Source organism: Filicampus tigris, chromosome 16, assembly GCF_054856515.1.
Source record: "Filicampus tigris isolate MCC_2025a chromosome 16, RoL_Ftig_1.0, whole genome shotgun sequence".
NCBI classification, from domain to species: domain Eukaryota; kingdom Metazoa; phylum Chordata; class Actinopteri; order Syngnathiformes; family Syngnathidae; genus Filicampus; species Filicampus tigris.
Genome location: NC_141232.1, coordinates 15,343,676 through 15,371,080, shown reverse-complemented (window position 1 = coordinate 15,371,080; position 27,405 = coordinate 15,343,676). Strand labels below are relative to the sequence as shown.

Below are 27,405 nucleotides of genomic sequence, written 5' to 3'. Positions count from 1 at the left end.
GAAGGAAAAGCCTTCTAGAAAATCTGTATTTGGCTTTAGTCAGAGGTACTTCAAATGATGGCAGGTGTGTGCTGACTCCCATTTAACATGAGTTTGAGTATGATTGGTTAATTCCGAACAAAGCCCCATACGCGGTTATAGGAGGGTGTGAACACTTGTGCAATCACTTTGTCATTTATTTTTCTGACCCCTTTCAGAAAGTAAGCACTTGTGCATAAGACATATATTATCAGCATTATCCTGCCACCATATGTGCACAAAACTATTTCTGATACCATTATTTTTGTGTCTTTCTCTCTTTTGCTCTTGTTTCTCAGTTCTCAACGCAGGATGTGATGACGATGACATATCACATTCCAAAATCATCATGCCTCTCTCTGATGACGAGCCCGTGTGCCCCAAGTTTCAACCCAACGTCTTCGACCCATCCCGCTGCCACGACTGCCTACGTCAAAGGCACTTTCATCATTGCGCAGGGGACAACATCGAAACGGCCCCACAGCTGAAATGTACCGTAGACGTTCTGACCGCGGCCAAACGTAGGACGGGACCGGGCAATGATCTGCCCTTAACGCCAATCTCCTCACAGGCAGAGGAAAAAGACACCAGCAGCAAGGTAGGAAAGGCAAGACAGGAAGGTACAGTATATTGCTTGGCGTCAGATGGCAAGAAGAACGGTGAAGCAGGACAACATGCAGAATGTGTGATGAGTGATGGGATTAGTTGGACCTGAGGATGAAAGGATTGAAGTAGAGGTCATAACATAAGGTTAAAAGTCATCCTGGAGTATTGAGGCAAACTACTTTAAATGTGATAAATGAGGGAAGTCAGCAAACAGGACCATAGCTTGAATTATTTTAAGAATAAAGTTGGTTCTTTGTCTGACATCTTGGGAATTTTATGTAATATTAACCATAGGGGCAAAAATACCCAAAGGCATGTGTATACACTCGCTAGCGACTTCATTAGGTGCACCCAAAACAAATAATACCTTTGTCATAATATTCTGGTTACCTTACCTTAGTTCTTCAGTTAAATCGGAAGTCAACCCCCAAAAATTATTTGGAATAATATGTTCTAAACATGGCATTCTGATTAATATTGCGGAATTGTCACATATTGTCACATCTGTCGACTGAACATGACATCACAGTTGTTCAGATAACGACCAATAACAGCTCACCTGTTTTCTGAAGCTGAGCCATGATTGGTCGTTACCTGAGCAACTGTGAGGTCATTTTCAGTCGACAGAAGTGACAAAATGGCCGCCACCTGAGGAGGATAAACACTGGTGGATTTTGCTTCTTAACTCATATTCCACAAAAACAATATTAATCAGAATGCTTTGTTTCAACTAGTGGGGCTGCATCGAACGTATTTGTGAAAAAAATGTTTGGGTTGACTTCCGCTTTAAGTGAAAGGGGTAAAGGGCTCGAAACAGCTCCCAGTATGATACAGTGCAGTTGTACAACACTGCTATTCTATAAGACCTCTGTCTGTACAGCAATATTACTATAATACTGTTTGTACAATCACTTTGAATATGTGACGATCATGTCTGGCATTCTATATAGGTCGCTAAGGTTACAATAAAATTAAAACAGGAGTTTGTGGTAAGAAACATGTAAATAATGAACGACCAAGGCCTTAAGGTGTGTCAAGTTACAGAGGTGTAACCCTAATCGAACAACAGACTGCACATGTGAGTGTGGCAGAGGTGAGAGAGTGTTGACGGAGTCAAGAGCCTGTCAGGCAAATTTCATTATTATTCTACAAAAAAATTTGAATATCAAAATGATGCTGTAAATGAGGTGAACTTCATCTACTTCATATGGAGAAAAGTCGTTGGTTCCTTTTCCTCTGTTGCTCATCCCTGTGGTACTGCCAGAGCTTGGAGGTTGTGATTGGTCCATGTTGATCATCCTATCAGGAGGATTCGGACCGTTCGTCGGTGGTGAGCAGCTACTGTGATGTCACCGGAGGTTGTCCAGGTCATGCCGAGAGCTCTTTGTGTATTCTGAGCCCAGAGTGTGAGCTGTATATCTGGGACGGAGATGATAACGACAGCACTGACAGGTAAGGCTTGCGTGTGTGCTAGCTACCTGCCGGTATTCTAATAAAAAGACAGAAAAACAATTGCAGCATTGCAATAATGTAATGGTTTGGCTTTTTTGGGTTTTTTTTTGTCAGTTTTCATCACCACGTTAGACTTTCTTTGCTTATCTGTCTTTGTTTTCATTTTCCACCTTCATTTTAATATATCTTCCAAACAGCTGTCTTGACCAGAGTGACTATCAGGAGGTAAGTGGCTCCGGCAGTGCAGAGAATGAGTACCTCCCACTGAGAATGACACGACTTGACCCGTCACATCACCGAACGAACCCTCGGGCCTGGATGGATGAAGCTCACCGCGGCGATGCTTTCAATAGGCGCTCAGGTCAGTGGCAAGCGATCAGAGCTAGCATAGCTTGCTGGCCTTAAAACTATCAGAAGCAATGACCTACAGTTGCAATCTTAATTCTAATTTGTTCAATGAAATTGGATTAATTTGTTCCCAAGAGTCTATTCTTCACTTTGTAGTGTTTTTCTTGGCTGCGCTAGTTCCAGTTCGTGTGAATGTTAGCATTTTTTTTGTCTAGGTACATTTGACGTTTGTCTGCCATGTGAATGTAATCTCTCCAAGGCCTTCATGTCTTATTTCTTATTATGCCTATTTTGTCCTCACAAGAAGAAGTACTGGCTCTTGATGACATCAGCATTTTTCCATCCTTTGATTGGTTGTTCAGAACAAATCTTGTTCGTTTTTAAGTTCGACTAGCAAAACACATCCGTAGCATTAATACATTTAATAATCAGCATCTCTGATAATTGTGATGTATTTTATTGAAGTGTTTTATGGTCACATTTTTAGATTAATATTGATTCTGAACTGCTCCAGGTGATATACATTTTGTAAAATATTGATGGTTTCTATAATAACAGTGGTTGTATTAAGCGGTGGATTAAATCAAGGAAGGCCCACCGGAAGACTCCGGTACCAAGTACACCATCCACCACTGCCTCTTTAGTACATGTTGGGTTGATCATAACTGCGTCAGTGTTTTTGTTTGAGAATGTCCAGTTCCATGTATGAACCTTCCGTAAACTTATGACTTACTGCGCCTGACTGTTCTACTGTATATCCTGTTACAGCCAGAGGTGTTCTTTACCTGGCAATACTTGTGATGCCACTACCTGAGGTGTCCTAGAGCAAACATCAGTAACATAATATATCTTGCTCGGTTTGTGTCAGGAAACCTTGGCGCTCAGTATTTTGTCTTAGTGTTCCCACTCCTTGATTCTACTTTTGTCACATTGTTTAACTTCACCTTGCCTCCAGGGTTTAAAGAAGAAAGGGAGAAGCGGGAAAGCGGCTACTTCTCTCTGGGGAGAGCAGCAGGTGCGCGTGCTCCCCGCGATAGCAGCCCTCAAGGGCCTTTTCGTCATTTTGAAAGAGGCCATCCAGTCTTTAGCAGTAAAAACATAGAGCCCAAAGATACCATCCCCTTCAGAAATCCCAATCTTGGCCTGGCCTCTGACAGGCAGGTACCCGAGGTTCTGGATGAAGAGCTGCCCGTGGAATTCGCTCCTCCTGACCCCTATGACATTGCTATCGAGGTTGAAGCACAGGTTGGCGCTCGTTCCCCGAGTCCGACACCTTTTAAAATTGCCGAGTCTCTGGCCTCTGTGGAGCGAAAAGGTTTCATCAATTCTTACGGGAGAGGAAACGCTTCTTACAATTCTTCCTACCAGCAATGCGGGCGCTTTGATTCTTCGAGGCAAGGCTCAGCTCGACAATCTCGCTCTTCCTCACCGGCACGTGGAAGCACTCGATTGAGTGGTAGTGACATTCCTCCCCCTATCAGAGGGCATACCGTTGATGTTGGAGGGCGGTCTCAAGGTAAAGAGCCACGATTGAGAGGCTCCCTGCAAGGATCACATGGGCCACGTGCAGAATCTGGAACTTTGCCCAAAAACTTTCAATCTCTTGCTGGTTCAGTCAAATCCCAATCCAGTACCGTATCTGATTTTAGGAGTGCCTTACGAAAAACAGAAGTAAGTGGCTCCCTCAGTGGTCGGGGTCTTGAAAGCAAGAGCTCATCTGCTGGCAAAATATCACTCCGCAAAACTGAAAATACGATCAGTTCATTACACAGACTCAACAGCCATACAAACGCTCCATCTCGTAGACCTTTTGAGAGTCGCCATGAAAGTCGTGGGAATTCACCCACAAGAAGAACTTACAGTTCATTGGGCCAATCTGTCCTTCGTAAATCGGAATCAGTGACCTCACTGGACGGAAGAAGTCATCATGGACGCTGCGGGTCGCCAATAAGAGAAGGCTATGACATTGAAAGTCAAGCGGTCCTGCGAAATGGACTTAATGGCTTAGATTATGAAAACCCAAGCTGCTCCCCATCTAGATGTAGTTATGAAACAATGAGTCAGCCAAAACTTAACAAGACGGGATTCAATATTGGCAGTGGCAGTCAAGTCCTTGATAGCCATTCTGAAAAAAGACTCTTTAAAACTTCTGCTCAGTATCCACTTCGAAAAACAACCAGCTGTACTTCGTTTAATGGTCGTGAAAGTCGAAACTCCTCTCCTTCAAGGAGAAGTTATGAAACTCCCACTCAGTCTATACTGCGCAAATCTGAAGTTAAAAGTTTTGACAGCCGTAGCTCTTTGCCATCAAAGCAAAGCTACAGTGCCGCTCACCAACCCTCATTTCGTAAAAATGAACGTAGCAGCCCTCTAAAGAGAAATAGTAACAATAGCCGTAACGCTTCCCCGTCTGGAAATACCACCAATGACTCTCCAGGCTACTCTGTCCTCAGACATGCCACCAATGGAGAGGGTGGCCGTTCATTTCAGAGAAAAAACAATTATTGTGACTCAAAATCTGCCGCTGGTCTCTCACCACGGTCATGGCGAGGATCGACACATTCCCTGCGCAGCTCCTCGCTATCCCGTGCTGCTTCTCCTACCACGCAGAATGCAAAAGTCAACAGAAAATCTTCCGTCACTTCGCAAACTCAGAGAAGCCCTGGTGGTGCTAGAACTAGGGTTGGAAGACACAGTCTAGAAGATCGCTACACCGCGCCTAGACCTCATCATGCTCGGAGGAGCACTTCACCTGTACCTCAGGTAAAAATGCAAAGCCAGACCTTATCACAGAGCTCCTTGGATTCTTCTGAGTCAGTGGCATCTGCTGGAAGGAAGAAGGAGGAATATGCAACAATGGCTGATCTGCCCAAGGTCAAAATGATCCATCAGAGGGATGACCTTGGCCACACGGAGAGACCTCAGACTCACCAGCGCACTAAGAGACAGGAACTCTTCAAACCAGCCAGGTTAGATTTGATTTAATGAAATAATGCCGCTTAAATGTGAGATGTGCTCTGGGCGTTTTCCTGGATTCGCAATTGTGGTACATAACAAGCACTCAGTGGTTGCAGCATCTTCTTCTGTGCATTTCATTGATTCATTTGGCACTTAACTCTCTTGTGCTGTTTCAGCCACTCCCTGAGCAAGCATCCCTCCAGAGAGTGGGAAGACACAGGGGAAACTGACAGAGAATGGTACTATGGCAGTACTGGTTATCTATCTCGAGCTCACTCCTCCTCCTCATTGCAGGTAGGTTCAGAGATACTAATTTAAAGCGGAAATCAACCCAAACACATATTTTTCAAGAATGTGTTCCCAGCTGGCCCACTAGTTGAAACACGGCATTCTGATTAATATTGAGTTTGTGGAATATGAGTTAAGCAGCCAAATCCACCCCTTTTTAGCCATCTAAAGGAGCGGCCATTTTGTCACTTCTATCGACTGAAAATGACATCACAACTGTTCAGGGCTCAGGAACGACCAATCACGGCTGACCTGTTTTCTGAAGCTGAGCTGTGATTGGTCGTTATCTGCGCCCTGAGCAATTGTGATGTCATTTTCGGTCGATAGAAGTGACAAAATGGCCGCCCCCTCAGATGGGCAAAAATCAGAATGTCATGTTTCGACTAGTGGGCCTGCATAGAACACATTCTTGTAAAGAAAATGTTAGGGTTGACTTCCCCATTAATGAAAAATAGTGTTTGTACACATACAACTCTTTATGTTAAGATATACTCTCACAAATGTTAGGGTTACTGGGCTTTTGCCTAAAATTTCAGGATGAACAAATAACCTTTCCAGGTGAACTTAATCCTGTTTTCCTACTTTGAATGCACATGTTGAACTCTACTGTTCAACAACATGTTGTTCCATAACTCTCTCTAGCAAGGAACTGAATGAATGAAATTCACAAGTTGTGTGACAATCTGTGACATTTAAATGGATCAAAAAAACTGGTGTGAATTTTTCTCTTCTACTCCTTGTTCAAGAACAGCAAGTTCCTAACTATGAGTTACTGCTTTTTAGAGGTCTTGCAGTCCCACAGCAGATGAGGGCAGTTCTTGGAAAGATTATCATCACAGATCAGCACCAATGCAGGTATGAGACACAGCCAGTACAAACAACTTTCCCTTTTTTTTCTCTCTGTTGACAAATGAAAACACATTTGTTACATAACTGCAAGACAAACTGCTTCCCAATTAGTGTCATAAGCCCATGCTTCAGAACAATCCATATCAGTAATAAACATTATCTTTCTGTTATACAGTTGCCAGACCAGATGACAGATTTCTCAATGTTCACAGATCATGATTATTATTATGTTCATTATTTGCGCATTATATCTTAACCTTCTTTTTGTTGACGTGCAGTTGTTTTGTAGACTCTCTATTGCAATGCCTACGGGCATTTCTTCAGACTGAGTTTTGTCACTTGCGGTGTGCTGGCTGGGGCATGTGTTGAAATTCCTGGGCTGCACCAAGTGAAACCAACAGCGACAAAGCTGGGTGACCCGGATGTATGTGGTGTGGACCATAGATACGTATACACAAAAACCGCCTTGGCACTAATTGTACGTCTAAGTCATGACCATATTGGATGTGGAAAAGTGGAGCGGTTGATGAAGATGGCTCATTCATTTGCTGCATAGAGATTTACAACCAACTGACACTGTATACTTAAAACTAGAATACATGCGATTAAGACTGAATAAGAATTTTTGATCATATTTGCCCATTTTACAGGTTAAAGGATGGGGCTAACTGGGGCTACACAGATTTCTGATGGGGCTTTAGAATCCCCTAGCCCTGGTGTAGCACCGTCCCTGCTGTTAAATCATTTTGCAAATTGAATTAGTTGACTCTATGGCTGATACTATGGACTTTGAACCACAAACTTTAGAATCACTGTGACGCAGATGTGCTAACCAACCAATTAAATTAAAGTGGATAATTTCCTACGGCACACCTGACGATCCCTCGTGGCACACTTACTGTGTGTCACATACACACTTGGATGGTATTCGCTAAGACAGCGCCCATGTGCCTTAACTAGTTTAAATTTGGCATTCCGATTGATATTGCATTTGTGGAATATGAGTTAAGCAACAAAATCCACCTGTTTTTAGCCATCTAAGGGGTGGCCATTTTGTCACTTCTGTCGACTGAAAATGACATCACTTACTCCGGGCTCAGGTAACAACCAATCACGGCTCACCTGTTTTCTGAAGCTGAGCCATGATTAGTCCTTACCTGAGCAATGTGATGTCAATTTTAGTCATCAGAAAGTGGCAAAATGGCCACTCCCTGAGATGGGTAAAAATGCTTGGATTTTGCTGCTGAGCTCATATTCCACAAATGCAATATTAATCAGAATGCCTTGTAACAACTAGTGGACCTGCATAGAAGATTTTCTTGTAAATAACATTTTGGGGTTGACTTACTCTTTAAATGATGAAAAGAATTAAATTCAGTTTAAATAGAAACCTTGAGCAGACCCAAGACTCTCAGACTCAGTGTGGGGCAGCCATCTTCCTCGGCTGCTTGTGTAGAAAGTGTGATAGAAGAATGAGCAGTGAGAGCACATCCCCCAAATAAATTAATGTGTGCGTAGTGGTTAACTGAGAGGCATTTAGTGTGCACTTAAATTGTAGATTGTCGCTCTATGGCGGTCAAACCATTGGCCTAAGGTGACGCGGGCAGATCTGCCACATCAAATATGGCTGACGCGTGGACGTATTAGAGCAACTGGCTATGCGGCATAATGAGGCGTTTAGTGTCTATTCGTCTAGGTCTAGGCGCTGGCAGTCTTGGTGCCGCGCACCGCGAGCGGGAGCTACAGAGCTGTGTTTTCTTCTTCAAAGAGTCGAGCGGAGCCGCCCAGGAAGTGAACCACAAGTCAAAAATACGAGTAGAGTCTCTACAGCCTTAGAGCACGCTGAACAATTTTCTCCTTTTTAGCCGCATTTACGTCAAAAGTATCTGTGTTTAGCGGAATTCACTTCCTGCTTGCGGATGTCGAAATCTTCACTTGATGGGACTGTGAATGGCGCGGTTTTATCCATTGATTAACGTTGGTTTTGTACAAGAAAATAGTAGTGCTTTACTGACGGGTTGATTTAGTAAAGTAAAACAGGGAGTTCCGATAAAGACAGTTAGAAGTTCGTTTTTTTCTCGAGTTAACGGTACTTTGCTTTTTTCTTCAACCACGTCCTATAACCGGATCCTGTTATCATGACGGTAAGTTTTTTTTCTCGTCAAAGCAACGTCTTAACTTTCTTCCTTCCTCAAAGATAGACGTTTTTGCTAGTGAAGCCTGATGTTCAAATGGCAACGGCTTCATTCTAAAATCGTACTAGTTTTGCATTTGTAATTTCACGTTAAATGAGCTGTCCTGGACAGCGTGTTTGTCACAGTTCAAGGGTGTGTTTTAAGTTGGTAGCTTTAATGCTATTTAAGCTATAAAACTTTTAAAATGGACTCTAATTTTTGTTTCGTAAGATTCCCAACTCGGATTTTCTACATTTCTCGTGTCAGTTTAGCCTCTTAAAAAGTGTGCCGGTTGCTTTAGTTGTACTTATATGTGTTGTTTACGGTAAAAAAATGTGTCAACTGCTTCGTGCTTTCATGTGCGTCAGTCATTACAGCAAGCAATGACATTGGCGCGTTGTCAGCGACAATAACAATGTCATTATACATGATATAATACGTAAGATACGTTATAAACTAGCGAAGAGACAAAATCAGCCCCACCTGTACCATGAGAGACTCAAAGTATCGTTTGTTGTAAATCACTTACAAGAAGACAGTTAATTGCTATGTACATGGGCGTCGATATGGGGGGTAGTAGGAAGCCTTCTAGGGGGCCCCCTCTGAAGCTCCCCAAACTCGAAGAATCCGTTATTTAAAAATACTGATCGGTGAAATGTTTGCCTACACTCACACCAAACGTCAGCTTGGATCGGCTCCAACTCAACCGCAGCCCTCATGAGGACTAGAAACCGAAAAGATAATCTTGATACAATGCTTAAAATAATGCTGATATATTGGAAACTCAAAGGTGCAACACAATCTGGTCTGGGCTGCTGGTGGAATGCCTGTTGTTGTTTGACTTTCAGCTTAGTCCCAATTTTAAATAACAGAACAACAACAATGTACTAGTATACAACTAAGATGACATTGTTAAAAAATGAACAATAACAACATACTAGTGTGATTGACCTACATGCCTTTAATTGGATAAGGGGGAAATCAATGAATACATATTTTTAGAAAGTATTGGTTTTAATGTGATGTGAGACTTTGTCTGAATGATGTGAACTCTCTTTTTCAATGCCGATGTGGCACTGACCAGAAAAAGGATGCCTGGTTATAATGGAGGTCTACATGGATTAGTTAAACTTCCAATAGCTGACATTCCTATTTACTATAAGATAGGAAAGGGCGATTCATTGAAATCAATTTATAATTTGGATTTTAGCTTCTCACAGTCCTATAAATGGAAGAAAAATGATTAATGTGCCTAAAAGCGTGGTGTGTGTTTGCAAGCTCCTATGTTGTGAAAGCTGCCTGAATGTACCATTTGGTTTACAGCAAGTGTGATTTATTCTGTTTAATGACACCACACTTGGTGAGAAGTTGTTTTACTGTAAAACTAAACCCACAACAAAAATAATGCATACATTGTATATTTGAATACAAGACACATTTTGTTGTAGAAACATCACCAGTGCTAATGCTAGCAGTCAATTGCCAGAAAAGCCACAAAAAAGAACTAACACTTGAAGCATTAATTCCTTGATCAGCAGTTGAAACTAAAGTTTTGTGTTACTATTGAGGCATATATTTCCCTGCATTTTGAGCCAAACTCTGCATTGTTGGAGTATTTATTGACTCCGCAGCTCCGCTGTCATTTATACTGAGATTGTTTTACTAATATTAGTGAAATTCAGTAGTAGGTGTTGTTGTCAGTGAAAAGCAAAAGTGAGAAATGCGCCGCAAACAAAAGTTGCCTAAATGAAAGCAAATAATCACCAAAACTTCCCTATCAACTCCTACATGTTTTTCTACGGGTTAAAAAGCAGAAACAGGCTGACTATTGGAAATGGGTCAGGGGTTAGTGTGAAAATAATCTACTGTCACTGGTTTATGACAAGAGTAGTACTCTTGCCTTCTTAAAATGCCTCCCTTATATGGGTTTGCTGATGCAGATACTAATGTCCTTGACTGGAAAACTGTGCTGTTTCTTTTCACACCTGTTTCTGACGCTGCAACTTTGTCGTGCCGCACTAGACCATGATCATGTTGCATACAGTGAATATAAAAAGTCTACAGACCCATGTTCAAATGCTCGGTTTTGATATAAAAAATGAGATCAAGATAAATAATTTCAGAACGTTTGCCACCACTTATGTGACCTTTAACCAGTACAACCCACGTGTTTTAATAAAAAATCTTTTCAAGAGGGGAAGTAACAATAAACAATCGCGATAATGTGGTGCCCAAGTGTATGACACCTTCTTATGACTGTGGCTGAAGTGACTGTGTTCAGAATGAACCAGTCTTATTTAAACTCATGTTTAAATGTAATCAGAACACCCCAACAGCATTGTAATGGCCTCTTATCAACCTCTAATGAACTTTTGATGTTCTAGTAGGCCTTTCCTGCCTTTTTTGTTTGCTTTCTAGCAGAAATCTGAACAGTTTGTGCTAATATCGGCTACTATTTTGTAAATAATTTGTTTCATTTTGTCAAAGGCCCTTGTTGTCCAGATTAAGAAAAAAAGTCCCAAAGTATGATTATGCCACCACGTGCTTTACTGTAGGTATTTTGTTGTTTTCGGGATGAATCTCCCAAGAAGCATGTAGGAACTTTTCAATTGAATTGTACATGTCATAGGTCACAATGATGGTGGAAAAAGTTTTCAAATTATTGATCTTTGTCTCATTTCTTATATCACAGAAGTCTTGACTTTTTGAGCAGGGTATCCACTGTGTATACAACCACTGTAAATACAACCTTGTTTTATGTATTAACAATGACATTGTAAAACGTAATCTACTAAAACTGTATTTTATATTAGTTCAGTCAATTAAACAACAACAACAACAACAACAAATTACAAATGCATTCCAAAACTCAATTGCAGAAATGTAACATTTTCCATCTGGTCTGATGTTTTGCCCATCTTAGGGGGAACCATTTGCATTATTTTACATTAACTACTTCAAACATTTTAAATATTTGACCTGATTCACGTTTTATTCACATTAACAGGAGGATATATGTTACATTAATGAAGCATTAAAAACTTTTCAAGTGTGATAAATATCTACACAAGGAGCAAAGGCCTCTTTTGTCCATAACTTTGACACTTCTCTATTTGTGGTGAAGGTTACAAACATTGATCTGTGATGCTCTGCCCCACAGCCTGACCTCCTAAACTTCAAGAAGGGATGGATGTCAAAGCTGGATGATTGTGGAGAGGTAAAATACCAGCGAAGATGTGCCGTGCTTTATTTTCCTGCAACTCTATGCTTCGCTTGTCATTTCTGTAGCAGTCCATTCACGTCACTGAGCTGTACACAAGTGCACAATACTTTTGTGTTCAAGGGCCACATTGGATTTTACACATGAACAGATGGGCAACGAATTTGGAGGTTTAAAAAAAATAAAATGTAAATGTATATATAGTTGATTTTGGTAATAAAATATCATTTATTCTCGTTTAAAAATGCATTTATAATTTAGAATTGATTTACCGTACTTAAAATGAATTATCCAGATATTCATTCATTATCCGAGCTGATGATCCTCAGGAGGGTCGCGGGCGTGCTGGAGCCTATCCCAGCTGTCTTTGGGCAGTCGCGGGGTACACCCTGAACTGGTTGCCAGCCAATCGCAGTTATCCAGTTATTTAAAAATGACCAAAGCAACGATTGTAAGACTTTTGGTAGTGTTAATGCTTGGTGGTTCTGATTTAAAGATTGATGTTGGATGTGTGTAGTCCTTAAACCATACTTAATCTTATCTACCCCTGACAGGACACATGTTGGCTGCATGGCAATAACTGCACCATTAGTGACATGCTAACAGCACAACATAGTGTGGCCTGCAAATGAAGTCACCAAAAAAAAAGAGGAACAAACTGACTAGTGACAAGAAGCAAATGACTATGAATCCTGTCAGCATTGTAATCGACTGGTTAGGTTATTTTTTTTTATTCCATTCCTGCAGCTGCTCTCTCACTTTCACTCAGTGGACAACAGTGGGACTGGCTGCACTCTCTCCTTTCAACTTTTCTGTTTTATGTATGAGCTGAGATTATCTGTTATATTTCTGTTGTGTTGTCTGACATCTGATATCTGCTATACACAGTGGAAGAAGCACTGGTTTGTTTTGACTGATGCTGGGCTAAAGTACTACAGAGACTCCAGTGCAGAGGAGGTAAGTTTAGTAGAGTTGTTTGTTTTCTCAAGCATAAATATACACTAATCATAAAAAATAAAACACATATGGAAATATTAACTGAAAGGAATCTTGGTGTTCTGGACAGAAAGATGACTTGGATGGTGAAATTGATCTGAAATCCTGCATCAGGGTGTCTGAATTTGATGTGGAGAAGAACTATGGGTTTCAGATACAGGTGAGTATTTCACTGGTCAAACATTGATTGTTTTCTTTTTCAGTTTTTTTTTTTCATAAGATCAAAATTTGCCACATTTTGGTATCTTTGAGCATTTTTGTCTGTTGTTCTCCAGACACGAGAGGCCATGTTCACTCTTTCAGCCATGACAGCAGGAATCAGGAGGAACTGGATTGAGGTTTTAAAGAAATGCATCAGGCCCAGTACCTCACCAGACATCACACAGTAATTTCTGCATTGTTATTTATAGGAAATCAAGTTTTTAAAGTGTAGATCAAACCAACAGCTATTACTGCCATCTAGTGGTGAAGGGTAATATTACAACTTAAAACGATACAGTGGAGCCCCGCTATTCGCACGGGGATGGTGACCAGGCCGGCCTGCGAATAGCGAAAATCTGTGTATAATTGACGGCCATTGAAATGCATTGGAATTTTTGGTTTAAATTACTCAAAAAAAATGCTGATGAACCTCTAATATACATTTTCCACAAAACATTAATCAAGGGCCCACTCGGAGTGTGGTCTGCCAGTTTCAGTATAAAACTGAATAAGTCAGATTACGATTGTAGTGACCGAAGTAATCACAGCCATCATTACTATCACGGTGTTGCTAAAATTAATACAAACAACAACAAATAGTTGCATTTTTTTTTGTGAATACAAAAAAATATATAAAAACAGTTTTTGTTACCATGAAATTGATATATATATTTTTTTGTTTCAAATATTCTCCAGACTGCCTGATAGCAGTAGTGACAAAGAAAACTCCCTCTCACGCCTTCAGCTGCCTTCCCGGCGACCGTCATCGCGGCACGCTGACGTTCCCTCGGAAATTCCTCCCTCTCAGCGCAGGTTTGACTATGTTGAGCTGTCGCCTGTTCCTGCTTCGTCCAGCTATGTGCAGGCCAGTCACAGACAAGAGGGCCAGCATAAGGCGCAGAGTCAATGGCAGGAGGACAAGACACGAGACGCCGCGAGCAGCCAGTGGGAAGCTGTGCTGTCTCGGAAGGGCACCGGCGGAGGAGTCAATCAAAAGCTACGCATGGAGGACGAGATCGAGAAAAAGTGGGCAGAGTTTGAACGTATGCCTCTTAAGGAGAAACCAACAGTGGGGTCACGGCCTTCCAGCCAGTCAGCCAATGAGGCGCTGCAGAGGGAGGTAGTGTGTGGACAGGTTTTTTAATTTGCAAACAAAATAAATATGCAAATTAACCCTTCATCTTTTTCGGATGAAGTATTTTCCGCTTTCAGCCTTTTTATACAAATAGGCACTGTCTTTCTGGCCTGCCTTTGCTCCGGCAGTTTTCCCATAAGATCAAAATTTCTAGATGAAAAAGTGGACTTGGGAAATGCTGCTACACCTTCTGCTTGCTGTGCATCTGTGTGTTCTATTTGGCATGATTTTATTCACATTCTAAACGATACACACGCTATGCTGCTCTTTTCATCAACAACAGCTTAACAAATATGCTAAAAGTAAAAGATGCAGCATATACTGAAACCCGTGCACAATGCTCACGTCTAAGGATGAGATTGAATGTAGTGTTTCAACCACAGAGCATTCATGTAACTTAACTACTCTGGTGGACTGACACATTCATATGTGATTCCTATTGCAATACTGCATCTGGTATTGCAATGTGGGAGATTTTTATACACATTTGTATTGTCAAAAGCTTATAGAATCCAAAAAGACAGTCGTGTCGACCGAGTAACGCACTTGACAGTCAGTGGGCTTTACCTCTGTCCTCGTCTCTCTTCAGGTGGCGTCACTGAGGCATCAGCTTGAACAGCTACAACAGGGGGGAGGAAGGGGAGGGGATGGAGGGGTGCCGGGTGGCTGTGGTCCTGACGGTCCATGCGGCCGCAGCCTGACTGCCATGGACCACGCTCATCGACAAGCGATGGCGGAGCTGCAGAGGCAGCACGACCGCCAGATGGCAGAGTTAGAAACAGAGAAAAAGAGGCTGCTGCTGGAAGAGATTCAAGATATGTCACAAGGTCAGCTTGACTACATTTTAGTAGTGTGTAATTTAAAAAAAGGGATGACTATTACGAAAAAGCGGTGAATTGCGTAATGGTTTTGCTTCATTCGAGCAAATAAAGTATCTATACACAATGGAAGCAAGTGGGAAGTGTGTCTTTGCCGCACTATTTCCCCCGCCTCGCCATCCCATAAACCAGGGCTTTCGCACGCTTTTCGACCCAGGGACTCTTTACAGGGGATCCATTTTACCCAGGAGCGCTCATTCTTGACCCGGTTCTTAGAAAGCAACTAAACCAAATGAAATGACATTAAATGTTTATCCATCAGCGCTAGTTGATGTGCATTGCTTGCACTAACAACATGAGCGCTGACAGCGAGGCGCTTGTTTACGAAAGTGCAGCGTTGCCAATTTAGCGATTTGGCTATTTGGATACTTACTGAAGTTTTCGACTCCTCTTTCTTCCCAAAAAAGTGACTAGAGAGTTTAATTGCTGCAAAGAAACAAGAAAATGTTCACAGTTTTTTTTTGGTTTGAAAAGAATGGAGCCATCGCAAAGGCAGTCACAATTAAAAATTGCCAAAGACGTGTTCATTTATTCTAGCCATGAGCAAGCTTGAATTTATGGGCACATGTAGGTATGTCAGAGAGATTTGAATGGGCCAAACCTAAGTAGGGAGAAGTAATTAGTTCAGTGTTTGTTTTATTAGCGCACTAGACCCCATATGTGTGTATGCACTTTGTAAAATACGATACATCATGACTAATAATTTTTTTGCTAGCTATTTTGCGGAAAGTCAACCCGGCACCCGTCCCCCCTCCCCCAATCTTTCGGACCCTGGGGGGTCCCAGGAACCCAGTTTTAGAATCACTGCGCATAAACAACCTTATTTGGAAGAAGAGTGCCCCTTGGTTCTAAGAATGTCACGTTTTTGTTTCAGTAATGGACGCAGTCAAGAAGAAACACAAAGAGGAGCTGGAGAGAGAGGTGGAGAAGGTCAATAGACTAAGCAGTGGATTGCTTGATCCACAGAGCTTGCGCATCCAACAACAGTAAGCTAGATTTTGTCAGTGTATGTAGAGATCATGAAAACCATATGTATTCATTCTTTACAATTCAAAGTAATTGTACATTTTGATTTGTCATTAAAAGTGTTGTGTGGATACACTTACTCATAGATAGGCACAGGCAGACCAACAACCATTCACACTAAGCAAATTCACATCAAATGGGCAATTTAGAGTCTCCGGTTCATGGGGAGATCAAAGAAAGGTTGTAGCCTTTTACTGTGGACCAAGTGTCCGTATTAGTTGTCTGTATTCCCATATGCACTAAATTAATTGATTGATGGGCCATAAATTGATTCTGTGTTAGTTTGTACATTCTTGAGGGTCCATTCACAGTTCTTTGTCTAAAAAAAGACATCACCACAGTGGCCACCAAAGAATGCGGTTCTAGATTTGTATTCTTTACAAGCTCCATGGCGTCACTGCAATGCCTTCTCTGTGATTGTTTCAGAAAGTATTGTTAAAACATTAAACTACAGTTTTTGATTTGAGCCACTCTTTCATTTTTTTTTTTTGCTCTTTCTGTTGCGTCTCTCGAACTGAATTTACAGCATTGGACTTAGGTACATAAAGTTGTGTTCATTATTATGTCTCTGCAGGACAGAGAGTCAGGCCTTGCAGAGAGAACTAGGCGGACTATCAGAGCGCTACTCTCAGAAGTGTCTGGAGTTGAACCGAGCTGAACAGAACAATGCTGAAAGGGAGCGGGAACTCAGTCGAAAGGAGAGAGACCTTGAGCAGCTCAGGAAAGAGAACCAAGTAAGTTTTCTGACAAAAACACCAAAAATATATACAGTATTTATTTATATGAGCACATTGCCTTTTTAAGGCAAGTCAACGCAAACTTTTTTTTTTCAAGACTACGTTTTATGCAAGCCCACTTGTTGAAACAGGGATTTTTGATAAATATTGCATTTGTGGAATAAGTGTTAATCCACTCGTTTTTAGCCCTTTCTGGGGGCTGCAATTTTGTCTTGCAACGGCTCACAACGACCAATCACGGCTCAGATTCAGAAAACAGGTCAGCCGCGATTGGTCGTTGTCAGCAGTGTGTGATGTCATTTTCTTTTGACAGAAAACAAAATTGCCGCCCCCAGAGATGGCTAAAAACCAGTGGATTTTGCTGCTTAATTTATATTCCACAAACGCAAAATTAATCAGAATACCGTGTTTCGACTAGTGGGCCTGCTGGCAACATATTCTTGAAAAAAATATGTTTGGGTTGACTTCTGCTTTAATTAAAAAAAAAAAAAAAGTATACCTATTATTCCTGGCTACTGTTAGGTGCAAGGCACCAAATCCGCCCCGAACTGAGAGCTCTGTGTGGGGAGATTCAGTCTTATTCAAGTTATGGTGTAATTTGTACAGAATGGATGCAGCGAGCATGCAGATTGAGAGTTTGATTTGAGTTTACTTAAGTATACTTTTTGGCAAAAAAAAATGTATATGGATTTTCTGAAGTTATCCTGGCTTCCTTCCTCATTCTACCAACATGCATACTAGGTTAATTGAAAACTGGAACTTGCCAACAGGTATGAGTGTGAATTGATTTATATAAGTTAGAGATAGACCGAAATGGTTTTTCCAGGGCCGATACCGATTATTTGTAGTCAAGGAGGCCGATAACCGATATTTGGAGTCGATATTCATTTTCGACAAAAAGGAAAATATTGGCATCAAAATCTAAAAAAATAAATAAAACTCTTAACTTTGTTGAAACATATTTTTAAGCATATGTTTATTGAACTTTGTTTGAAATTTGCGTAATGTTGAGGTATTTTTTAAATTATTATTATACATTTTTGACAATATACATATTTGTTGTAAAATTCTAACAAAGTTAAGGGACCTACCTGGGTTATCAGCATGTCTTATAAAATTAAATGAAAAATTACACAAATAGTTCCTGGAATCCTGCGACCCTTGTGAAGATAAGCGATACAGATGGATAGTTCCTTGAAGTTAACACAGTTTTAAATTAAACTATTTTCGGCCATCAGGTTAAAAAAAAAAAAGGCAGATACGGATATTCGGCAAAATGCCGATAATCGATGGAGCCGATAATCGGCCCGGCCAATCGGTCTATCCCTATTATATGTGCACTGCGATTGGCTAATAAGCATAAGCGATATAGAAAATGAGTGAATGGGAATGTTATGCACAGTCACGTCCATAGATCTTGGGAAATTGACACAATTCTCATCTTTTTGGCTCCAAACACCACCACCTTGGATTTGAAATGTCATGCGTGCATGGCACAATATGGTACTGGTCCTCTTGTATTTATGGATGATGTGACTGCTGACAAACGCATCAAGATGTATATTGAATTAAGTCCAGGTAAAAAAATAAAAACAGTTTTTAATTTTTTTTTCCCTCATGCTTACAATTGAACTCTTTTCAACTATTTTTGAAATACATTTTTTTATATTTTTCTTTCTGTAGGTTTGGTAAGATTTGTTTTATTTAAGCTGCCCTTTATTTCTGTACTTAAATATCTTTTGTTCTTTCTTTTTAAATGCTGTACCTGTAATCATGTAAAACACACGGAGTTACCTTGGGTATAAAATGCACTATATAAATTAAAGCTATCTTACCACTAGGGATGAAATCCAGTGTCCGGTGAAGTCTAGGAATTCCAGACCTGAGGCTGTAAAAAAAGTATTATAAAGTGAAAGTTTGATTTATGTTTCTTAATTTGTTCCATTACTTTAGGTCCCTTAAAAGTGGGAGGAACATATACAATCTGTTGTAATCCCTCCACCACAGGTGTCAAACTAAATGTCCAACATCAGATCCGGACCGCCACATTATTTTATGTTGCCTGCGAAAGCAAATCATTTGTGTCAACTTCCATGATTCTTGTTCGAATCTGTACCAAAATTTTAAGTTATCAGGTGTAATAAATATCGTTGAGATTTTGCAGGGTTTTTTTGTAAATACAGTAACTTGAAAAGTAATTGAACCAACTACTGTCTTTGACTTCTGATTTCAAAATTAGTAATCTATCAATTTGTTATGTATGATGTAATGATACAGTATGATGAGACGATTAAACATTTATTTAGTTTCACCGTCATAACAGCCCTCTGAGGGAAGCCGTAACTACAAAGTGGCCCACAACAAAAAATGATCTTGAAACACTTGCCCTACATCGTTGACATGTTTTGGATTTAGATTCCCTCAAAATAAAGATGAAAGTCTGCAGTTAAAGAGCATCTTGTTCAGTTAATTTCAAATCAATTGTGGTTGCGTTTCGAGCCAAAAAGATGAGAATTGTGTCGATGTCCCAATATCTATCGACCGAGCATAAAATGCACTATTAAACAGGAACTTGTAACACATCAGACAAGTTGTCCTAAATGTTTTCCTTTTTTGTCCACTAATAAAGGAAAAAAGTGTTCCATGCAAGTTAATTGTGAAGAAATATTTTTTCCAGAACTTAAAGGACCGTTTGGCAGAGGAGCTCATCCGCATACGATGTAACAACTCAGAGCTGGGTTCAAAAGACAACAAAAAAGGGGCATCTTGTGAACTGGAGGTGAAGATACTGTATTTCAACCTCAAACACTTAAAGTAAATAAGGAGGAAGTCGCCTCATATGCGAAGACAGTATTTGTATGCTTGCACCATGAAGTTTGCCTACTGTTAAGTGTTTGTGGTGGCGACACTACCTCGGTCTTTTGTAAGCGGATTGTTGTAAACCGCAAGAAAGCTGCTGAACGTGCAAGTTAGACAACACTCCTCACTCTCTCCGTCCTTCACTGCTGTAAAAATATTTTTATAATCCATTTAAATGCCCCAAAGCCCGCATTGGCTGAATAACCTAACATCCAAACTGCAATTTGTGCCATTATGTTTGATGTGTGTCATGATTTAATAGAAGAGGGAACAAAAACCACACTGTTGTTTCTCTTCCAGGTACTTCTCAGGGTGAAAGAAAAAGAGATTGAGTACTTACGTAAGGAGATCAGCTGTCTAAGGAATGAACTGCAGTTCCTTAACACGGTACTGTATGTGTGTGATGATATACTTTCAACTTGGTTAAGATGTTTAACGTGAACTACGTAGTCGATACTGTTGGGTGAATGCTTTTTCGTGATCTTTCCCTTGCCCCCTCTCTCGCTCCCAACTGCCTGTATCGTGTAACCCTTGCACTATATAAAAATGATTTCAGGGAATGTTTATCCTTAGCTCTTTTGTGAAGTGTATTCAAGCTTATAAGGGCCCAAAGGCAGTGTCGCTAATTCTAAGCGTTTGTGGCTTATTCTGATAATGGTTTAAATAATGCCTTTTTAAATGAAACCCTTAGTGTGAAGAAAACAAATCATCTTTATGATGTACAAACCCCAATTCTGATGCAGTTGGGACATTGTATGAAATTTGTATAAAATGTAAGTAAAAAAACAATCAATGATTTGCGGGGTTTTTTCAATCTCAGTGCACAACAAATGTCAGGATGGCACTCCGCTAACATTACATTACAGTAATGACCCAACGAGTGTGCCGCGAGAGCTCACCAGGTGTGTCGAGGGAAATTATCCAATGACAATTATTTTGACAGAAAATAATTTAATTTCTAATAAACTGGAATTTATCTCTTCCAACCACATATAGTAACAGGCAAAACAATCAAATGCTCTTCTACATAATTCATCTGTATATTCACTTTTTGTGCATTGTTTTGCTAAGTGGTGTGCCGTGAGATTTTTTTCCAATATGAAATATGTGTCTTATCAATAAAGGTTGGGAAACACTTCATTACAGCATGGGAAATGCAGAAGTGACCAGCAAGGCAAGCAGTGCGCGATTCGTCTTGCAGACAGAACACAACCGCCAATCAGCGGCTGGTAAAACGATACCGACACTCTGATTGGCTGAATCAGATTGACTGAATCAATACATATGTGTATTATTTTTTGACGCGTAGGATTTAAACTCAAAGCTTAGTCAGCAAAAACCGGGAAATACCGGAACCGCAAACCCGGAACCTGCGATGCAGGTGGTCTTACTGTATTATGTTTTTATTTTCCTTTTTACACAATGTCCCAACTCCTTTGGAATTGGAGTTTGTTTCTAAATGAAAATCCTCAACTAACATCGGCAAAGTTCCAAGATGTTACCAAAGTAATACTTTTGTTACTTTGGATTGAGCACAAAATTATCAACTATGTAAGTTTTGAAGCAAATGGCAGTGCTATATTCCAAAAGAAAATCCACCAATAGGTTAATTTGTGAATGTCACAACAATGTGGGGGTTCATTGACCTCAGGTGGATGTTATGACACGACAGTATTTGAACACAAATGTCCACCGTTCACACCAGGAGAAACGTCTGGCCAGTGAACGATATGCGGAGGTCAATGAGGAGCTGAGTGGGATAAAAGGTCGGAGTGAGCGGGAGATCCAGAGTCTAAAGGAGCACTTGAGGCTGGCCATGGCTGCACTGCAGGAGGGCCAAAGGTTGGGCAACAGCATGGACCACTGAGAGTCCCGAGTGAAAGGTTTGAATTTATGCTTCTCATATACTTTGAGACGACACCTGTAGAGTTTTTGTAGGAATTGGGCCATTCAGAATTGAAGGATTAACAATTTCAAAAATTTAAAAAAAATACATGTTCATTTTATTTGTCGTATCACATATTGCACACATTGCTTTTACAGATGCGCAGGTCCCTAAAAAACACAAAAAACACTGCTGAATACATCCCATGCAATTAGATGAAGTAAAACTGTATTTGAAAACTAAGTTATTCGTATTGTGTAAATTACAGTAACGGTTTGCAATTCAATGCTTGTGATAGTTTTTGCTCCAGAGTACATGTTAGCTATGTATAACAGCTGTGCTAACTGGTCAAGAGCAAACTTATCCAATGTAATAAAAAAAGAAAAAGTTTTATGTCTTTTCTCTGTTCATATGAGTGTCAGGGTTTGGTGTGAGTGACACTTTATTTTGGTTGAAAACATAATCGTCATTTCCGCGTAGTCATGCGGCTATTTTTTTCTCTTTAGATTGCGAAAAATAAGTCTGATAACAATGGAACAATAATAAGGAAGTCGTATCAATAAAATAATAAAAAGGATGATTTAAAACAATATCTTCTGTATGCACGTTGGTCGTCAAGAGAGCGGGACAGCAGGGAAAAAAGCGTTGCTATTCGGTATTTAAAATTTTTAGCAGGCACTGTTTACTACAACTACAGTTACATTTTGTCGTAGGGCAACTTTAACTTCACAAAAAGTGCATGTTTCTGTCATTGCACAAAAGTGCATGGATTATTTGAAATTTTATTGGGGTAGGGGCAGAAAATGGCTTCCAATTCTGTTATTGACCCAGTTATTTAAAGATAAATAAAATGCTGACGTGTGAATCATTTCTGTTTGCTGTTTTGCAGGTGTCTGCTTCATTGTGACTGAAATGAGCACAAGATACAGAAAAGTGGAGAAAATGGTCGAACTTTGAGAGGGGCGGACCATGATCGTGCCTTTTGTTTCAATCATTCCGCCAATCAGCAGCACAGATGAGCTGCAAACTGGCTTCATTACACTGGACCACGTGTGACATAAAAACTGCACTTTTCCATTCTGCCTGAAGCTTCTGCCTCGAGCGAGTGCAAGCATGTATGAGTTTGCGTTTTGTCTTAAAACTGGAATATTTGTCAACCGTTAGTTTCAGGTATTTCAGGTAATTATCAGCTTTTACTATGGATGAACCATTAGATCCTGATGTGGCTGTTTGCGACGTGGCTGTCGACTGACACAGAGCTACTGTCATCTCAGTTTTTTTTTAATGTTGTACAGCGTACTGTACTTTGAAATGAAAACTTATTTTTGTTGTATTGTTGTAAACAAGAAACCTGAGCTTGGGTTGTCTTTTATTTTTGTAAATATGATAAAAAGAGTTGGGATTAATCCAGCAAAGCAACACAAATTGTCATTCCTGTTAGGCTGATTAGACATGAATCTGAACTTGTCTCCAACCAAATTCAGCCTCAAATTCCTTTGCTTGGAAAAACTCAGTATTGCTTGCTACACCCCAAGCTTCTTTCCCCTCCGTTCTCATCATTACTGGCCAAAAACAATTGACAGGTATTGCATTAATGAGCCAATTTGTTGACAAAGATGGGAGTGTTGACACAAATATGTTGTGATAAAATGACTTACCTACCTTTTAGAAAAAAGTTATACTGTACATCCGGTGTTTTGTAAATTATCGACATTTTGCAATCAATAAAACGAGAAGCTCATGCCTTTCTCTCAATTATGTGCACTGTACGCGAAATAAAAAAATGTTCACCTCATGCCCATTTATGAATGAATAAAAAAGGTTCCCATGAAAATCAATTTGAACATTTATTCCATCTTGAGAGAATACACTATTTTCCCCCTATAACACTACTGTATTAGAACGCTGAAGTTGCTCTACTGTCTCTGTGGACTTAATAATATATATATCGTATAATATTTTAAGTCCCGCGACCCTTGTGATGATAAGCGGTATGGATGGATGAATATTTTCAGTGTATAGTATTAAGTCCACATACCTATAAGGGTTAGTGCTTCGCAGTAGTTTTACCAGTAACTTTGTGTACTAGAAGACCAAAAGTGCCACTACTAGTGGGAAAAAATTGAGTATTCAGTTGTTCAACTAATGCGATGAATTGTCCCGATATAAAATTATAAATTACTAGCAATTGCCTTTCCATTTTGTCAAGTGAAAATATGTCAGAGGCGCCCGTCCTCTAGATGGCGCCACTCTTTCTTTCGTACAATACCGTCGACTAAGTAACACCGGAAACCTCAACTGCAGCAGTCATGGCGTCCACTGCAGCGACCCGTACTGCAGCCGGCGCTGCCAAAGTTGTGAAGCCCATTTTTAGCAGGGATTTGGACGAAGCGAAACGCAGAGTCCGAGAGCTTTACCGAGCCTGGTACCGAGAAGTCCCTAACACAGGTATGTAGGTCCTACACTGTCCGATTTAAAGGATTTGGGTGTCAAGGTCGTGTCTGTTAGCAGCTAGCAGTACACCACTAAATCTGTCATTTAACAGAATTCGCGTTTTAAGGCATATATATTTTGATAAATGTCATCACCATATTGTTCATTTGGCTATCAAAATTATGTCTGCTGCACTGTCAACATGTAATAACTAAGTAGTGTTGCTATCTTTATAAGTGTGCTGAAATTATAACGTATAAACATTTTTTTTAATTCCTATTAAAGTACCACTTTAGCTAAAGAAAACAAAAGGGGTCCTACAGATTTAATAATTTCACATGGCTGATGAATGTTTACGTAAATCGGAACTAGTAGTTTATCATTCATACACCTATTCTAATCCAATAGTAAAGTCCTTTTGTCAGCCAGTACATTACTCACAAAAAGGTATTTTCTTTAGGCCCACTAAAAGTACTTTTTGCACAACTTGCTCTTCTCTAACAATGAGCTGTACGGCGAAATGATATACAGGGTTCGATTCAAGAATGGGTCAAATATAAATTACTATTTTGAGGCTCCAAACTAGATATTCTCAGAGCGCTGTGGTCACAGAGTTTAGAGTTTCAGCAGGTTACAGTAAGATACAGAGAGACTTGCGTAAGAGTCACAGAAGGGCATTGAAGTAGAATCCTTGGAATTGGTATTGTTGGTATAGCTTATAAACATCTGGATGAAGTTTGCCAGTGATCTCCAAGAGCAGCATGTTGTGCGGAAAGCACCGAAACATTTCAAAGTTGGACTTGTGCTATTACGGCACTCAATAACTACTAACACATTTAATATGTGGAAAGCTTGAATGAATATGATGTGTCAGTGCAGTTTCTCATTTGTGTTTCCACAGTGGCGATGTTTCAGCTGGATATCACAACGCAACAGGGCCGAGACAAAGTGAGGGAGATGTTCAACAAAAACAAACATGTCACCGACCCCCGTCTGGTCGACATGTTGGTCATTAAGGTAACGCTTTGGAGTTTATTTCCTGACCATTTCGGATAGGCCACACATTAGGGAGCTGTGATAGTTGTTTCCTATCTGCATTTAATGTCACTTGCAGGGAAAAATGGAACTCCAGGAGACCATCCACGTATGGAAACAGAAGACACACATTATGCGTTATTTCCATGAGTCTGAGGAACCACGCGCTGCCGATTTCCTGTCCAAATTTTACCGGGGTCATGAACCCTGAACCTTTACTTACATTAGACCCCTTTTTTTGCTTGTCATCTGTCACAGATGTTCCTTTTTTTCTGTAAATACATACGAAACATTCACTTGCACATGTTTGTGTCTGTTATTAACGATCAAACAAGCTTTTGATTGACAAGCGGGATTGCTCTTAAAGGGCCATTAAACAGAAATATCCTAACTTGAGATTCTTATCCTAAATGCAACATCACTTGATTCATTATAGTAATTTAGCCATATGCACGTTATTAAATAATTTAATGGTGTTTTGAAGACTCACAGTTCTAAAGATGACAGAAAAATAGAGCACATTATCAAAACATTTACTACTGCATGCAAAGAAAAAAATTACAAAGACTTTTTCGGGCTCAGTGACAGTAAAACAAAAATTCTGATGAGGGCGAAGGAACTCCCGGGTGAGCAGTGACTTGTACCCGTAGATGTGTCAAAATAAAATCTGTGAAAGGAAAACAATATTACAATGAATTAATTTGTGGGTTTCAAGGCAGTATAAGTGATAAGTGTTTTTCCCAACCAGTGTGCTGCAGAACATTTGTGTGTTGCGAAAAATCATCAAGTGTAATTGTAATAAATTGGTCTGAAAATTACTTGATTACTACAAAACAAAAAATTGTTGATCCATGCCAATGACTATGAGAGGCAGAACAATTAAATGCTCTTCCACTAGATGGCAGAAGGTACAATTAACCTTAGTTGCCATTCACACAACACAATAATAATGAGTTCCACTTAAAAGATCAGATTTCACACGGAATAAGTACATTTATGGGTAAAATGAGACATGGTCGTCAATATTAATTTGCTGGACATGGTCAAAACATACCATGTCCAAATTTGTTCAATTTTCTTTTTTTTTTTTACAAATCGATACCATTTACTGATTTATTATTACTTTTTGTAACGATTGTGTTTGGTGTTGTAAAGTGGCGATATTGGGCTTTTAGGTGGATTTTCAGGATGACCCTAAAATGCAGTACCGCATAACCTTTACAAGTGAACTTTGATATCTAAAATTTCAACCTCACAGATCCAACTGCGTTTCAAGTAGCTGTTCTCTAACAATTAATTAATGGCTCGAATACCTGTTGTGAATTTTGCTGTTCAGCTCCTTATTAAAGAAAATAAAGTTGTATAAAAAGTACTGAAAGATTGAACAGTTGTACACGAGCATTCAAAAGTTTAGGAGGTCAAAATTAGTGCATTTTAGGTTCAGACTGAAATGTCATTCAACTGCTGAGTGGTGCACGTGGATTAGCTCAAGAAATTATTTACGGGATGTCATGGAACACAGAATCTACCTGGCGCCAATGATTTTGTTCTGATTGGCTCGCGACGCTCAGTTGTCGTCGTCATCGTCCTCGGGAACAAAGATGTCGTGTTCCTCCAGGAGCTCAGCGAAGTTCTTGCTGAGTCGAGTCCCCACATACAAGAAGGGCACCACTACCGCCGCAATCCGCCAAAGGCCGAAGGAGGTCTGCTCCCCGGTATCCCACATCCCACCATAGAAATAACTTCGTTAGTTCACTATTGGTTAGTCAATAGAGATGAAAATGGAGAAAGAAAAGAAAGGTTCCTCCGTGGCTCTGTCATTCTTGGTGAAACATCCAGTACCAGAAGTGACTCGTCCTATTGATTAAGACGCCGTGCTTTACCCGTCTTGAATGAGCACTCACCTTCTTAGGTTTGGGCAGAATGGCCCCGGAAGAGGAGCACACAGCCGTCCGACACGTTGTCACGGTCTTTGCCGGCGAAGCGAAGACGTTTGTGACAGCCGAAACCCAGCCAAGTCGACAAAGGGCCGACGCCATGATAAGCAGCCGTTTGGATGCGGCACGGCAGCAATGCGGAACCACGTTGAGGATGTGATGATAGAACAGCGCCCCCCAGCGCTATATCAGCACAAGTGGTTGGCGTGAAAACGTCTACTGACAACAGAAGACAACCAGTGGACCTAAAATACCCGTTCTCCGTAGTTATATAGCAGTACTGACAATACACGTGTGAAAAGACTTGTAAACTACTCTGTCAGCACCTGTACTCAAGCAAAAGTTGTTAAAGTACAGACTGATGTTCTTT

At 40.3% G+C, this 27,405-nt stretch overlaps 3 protein-coding genes across 4 annotated transcripts; 2 read left to right on the top strand and 1 right to left on the bottom strand.

Annotated features, from left to right (window-relative positions):
* Positions 1-352: 352 nt before the first annotated feature.
* Positions 353-23,371, top strand: LOC147134940 (TRIO and F-actin-binding protein-like). 2 transcript variants are annotated; one of them, XM_086055976.1, is made up of 18 exons: positions 353-616; positions 1,931-2,076; positions 2,274-2,437; positions 3,380-5,393; positions 5,559-5,676; positions 6,454-6,525; positions 11,854-11,910; positions 12,802-12,870; positions 12,980-13,069; positions 13,185-13,294; positions 13,807-14,230; positions 14,835-15,072; positions 15,998-16,109; positions 16,724-16,883; positions 19,564-19,665; positions 20,046-20,132; positions 21,451-21,628; positions 22,520-23,371. In XM_086055976.1, exons 1-17 carry the CDS (start codon positions 368-370, stop codon positions 21,610-21,612), a joined length of 4,374 nt encoding a protein of 1,457 aa, XP_085912102.1. In that variant the 5' UTR covers positions 353-367; the 3' UTR covers positions 21,613-21,628; positions 22,520-23,371. The 2 variants fall into 2 exon arrangements, with proteins under 2 accessions (XP_085912102.1, XP_085912101.1); XM_086055975.1 differs by lacking the exons at positions 353-616; positions 1,931-2,076; positions 2,274-2,437; ... (1 more) ...; positions 5,559-5,676; positions 6,454-6,525 and adding an exon at positions 8,239-8,663.
* Positions 23,372-23,903: 532 nt separating this feature from the next.
* ndufa6 (NADH:ubiquinone oxidoreductase subunit A6) lies at positions 23,904-25,400 on the top strand. Its single transcript, XM_086055978.1, has 3 exons — positions 23,904-24,078; positions 24,965-25,080; positions 25,178-25,400. Exons 1-3 carry the CDS (start codon positions 23,940-23,942, stop codon positions 25,307-25,309), a joined length of 387 nt encoding a protein of 128 aa, XP_085912104.1. The 5' UTR covers positions 23,904-23,939; the 3' UTR covers positions 25,310-25,400.
* A 149-nt stretch (positions 25,401-25,549) lies between these two features.
* Positions 25,550-27,260, bottom strand: smdt1a (single-pass membrane protein with aspartate-rich tail 1a). Its single transcript, XM_086055979.1, has 3 exons — positions 27,003-27,260; positions 26,628-26,803; positions 25,550-25,765 (listed from the first exon to the last, which is right to left on the bottom strand). The coding sequence occupies exons 1-2, from the start codon at positions 27,135-27,137 to the stop codon at positions 26,666-26,668; spliced, it is 273 nt and encodes a 90-aa protein (XP_085912105.1). The 5' UTR covers positions 27,138-27,260; the 3' UTR covers positions 25,550-25,765; positions 26,628-26,665.
* Between the last annotated feature and the right edge of the window lie 145 nt (positions 27,261-27,405).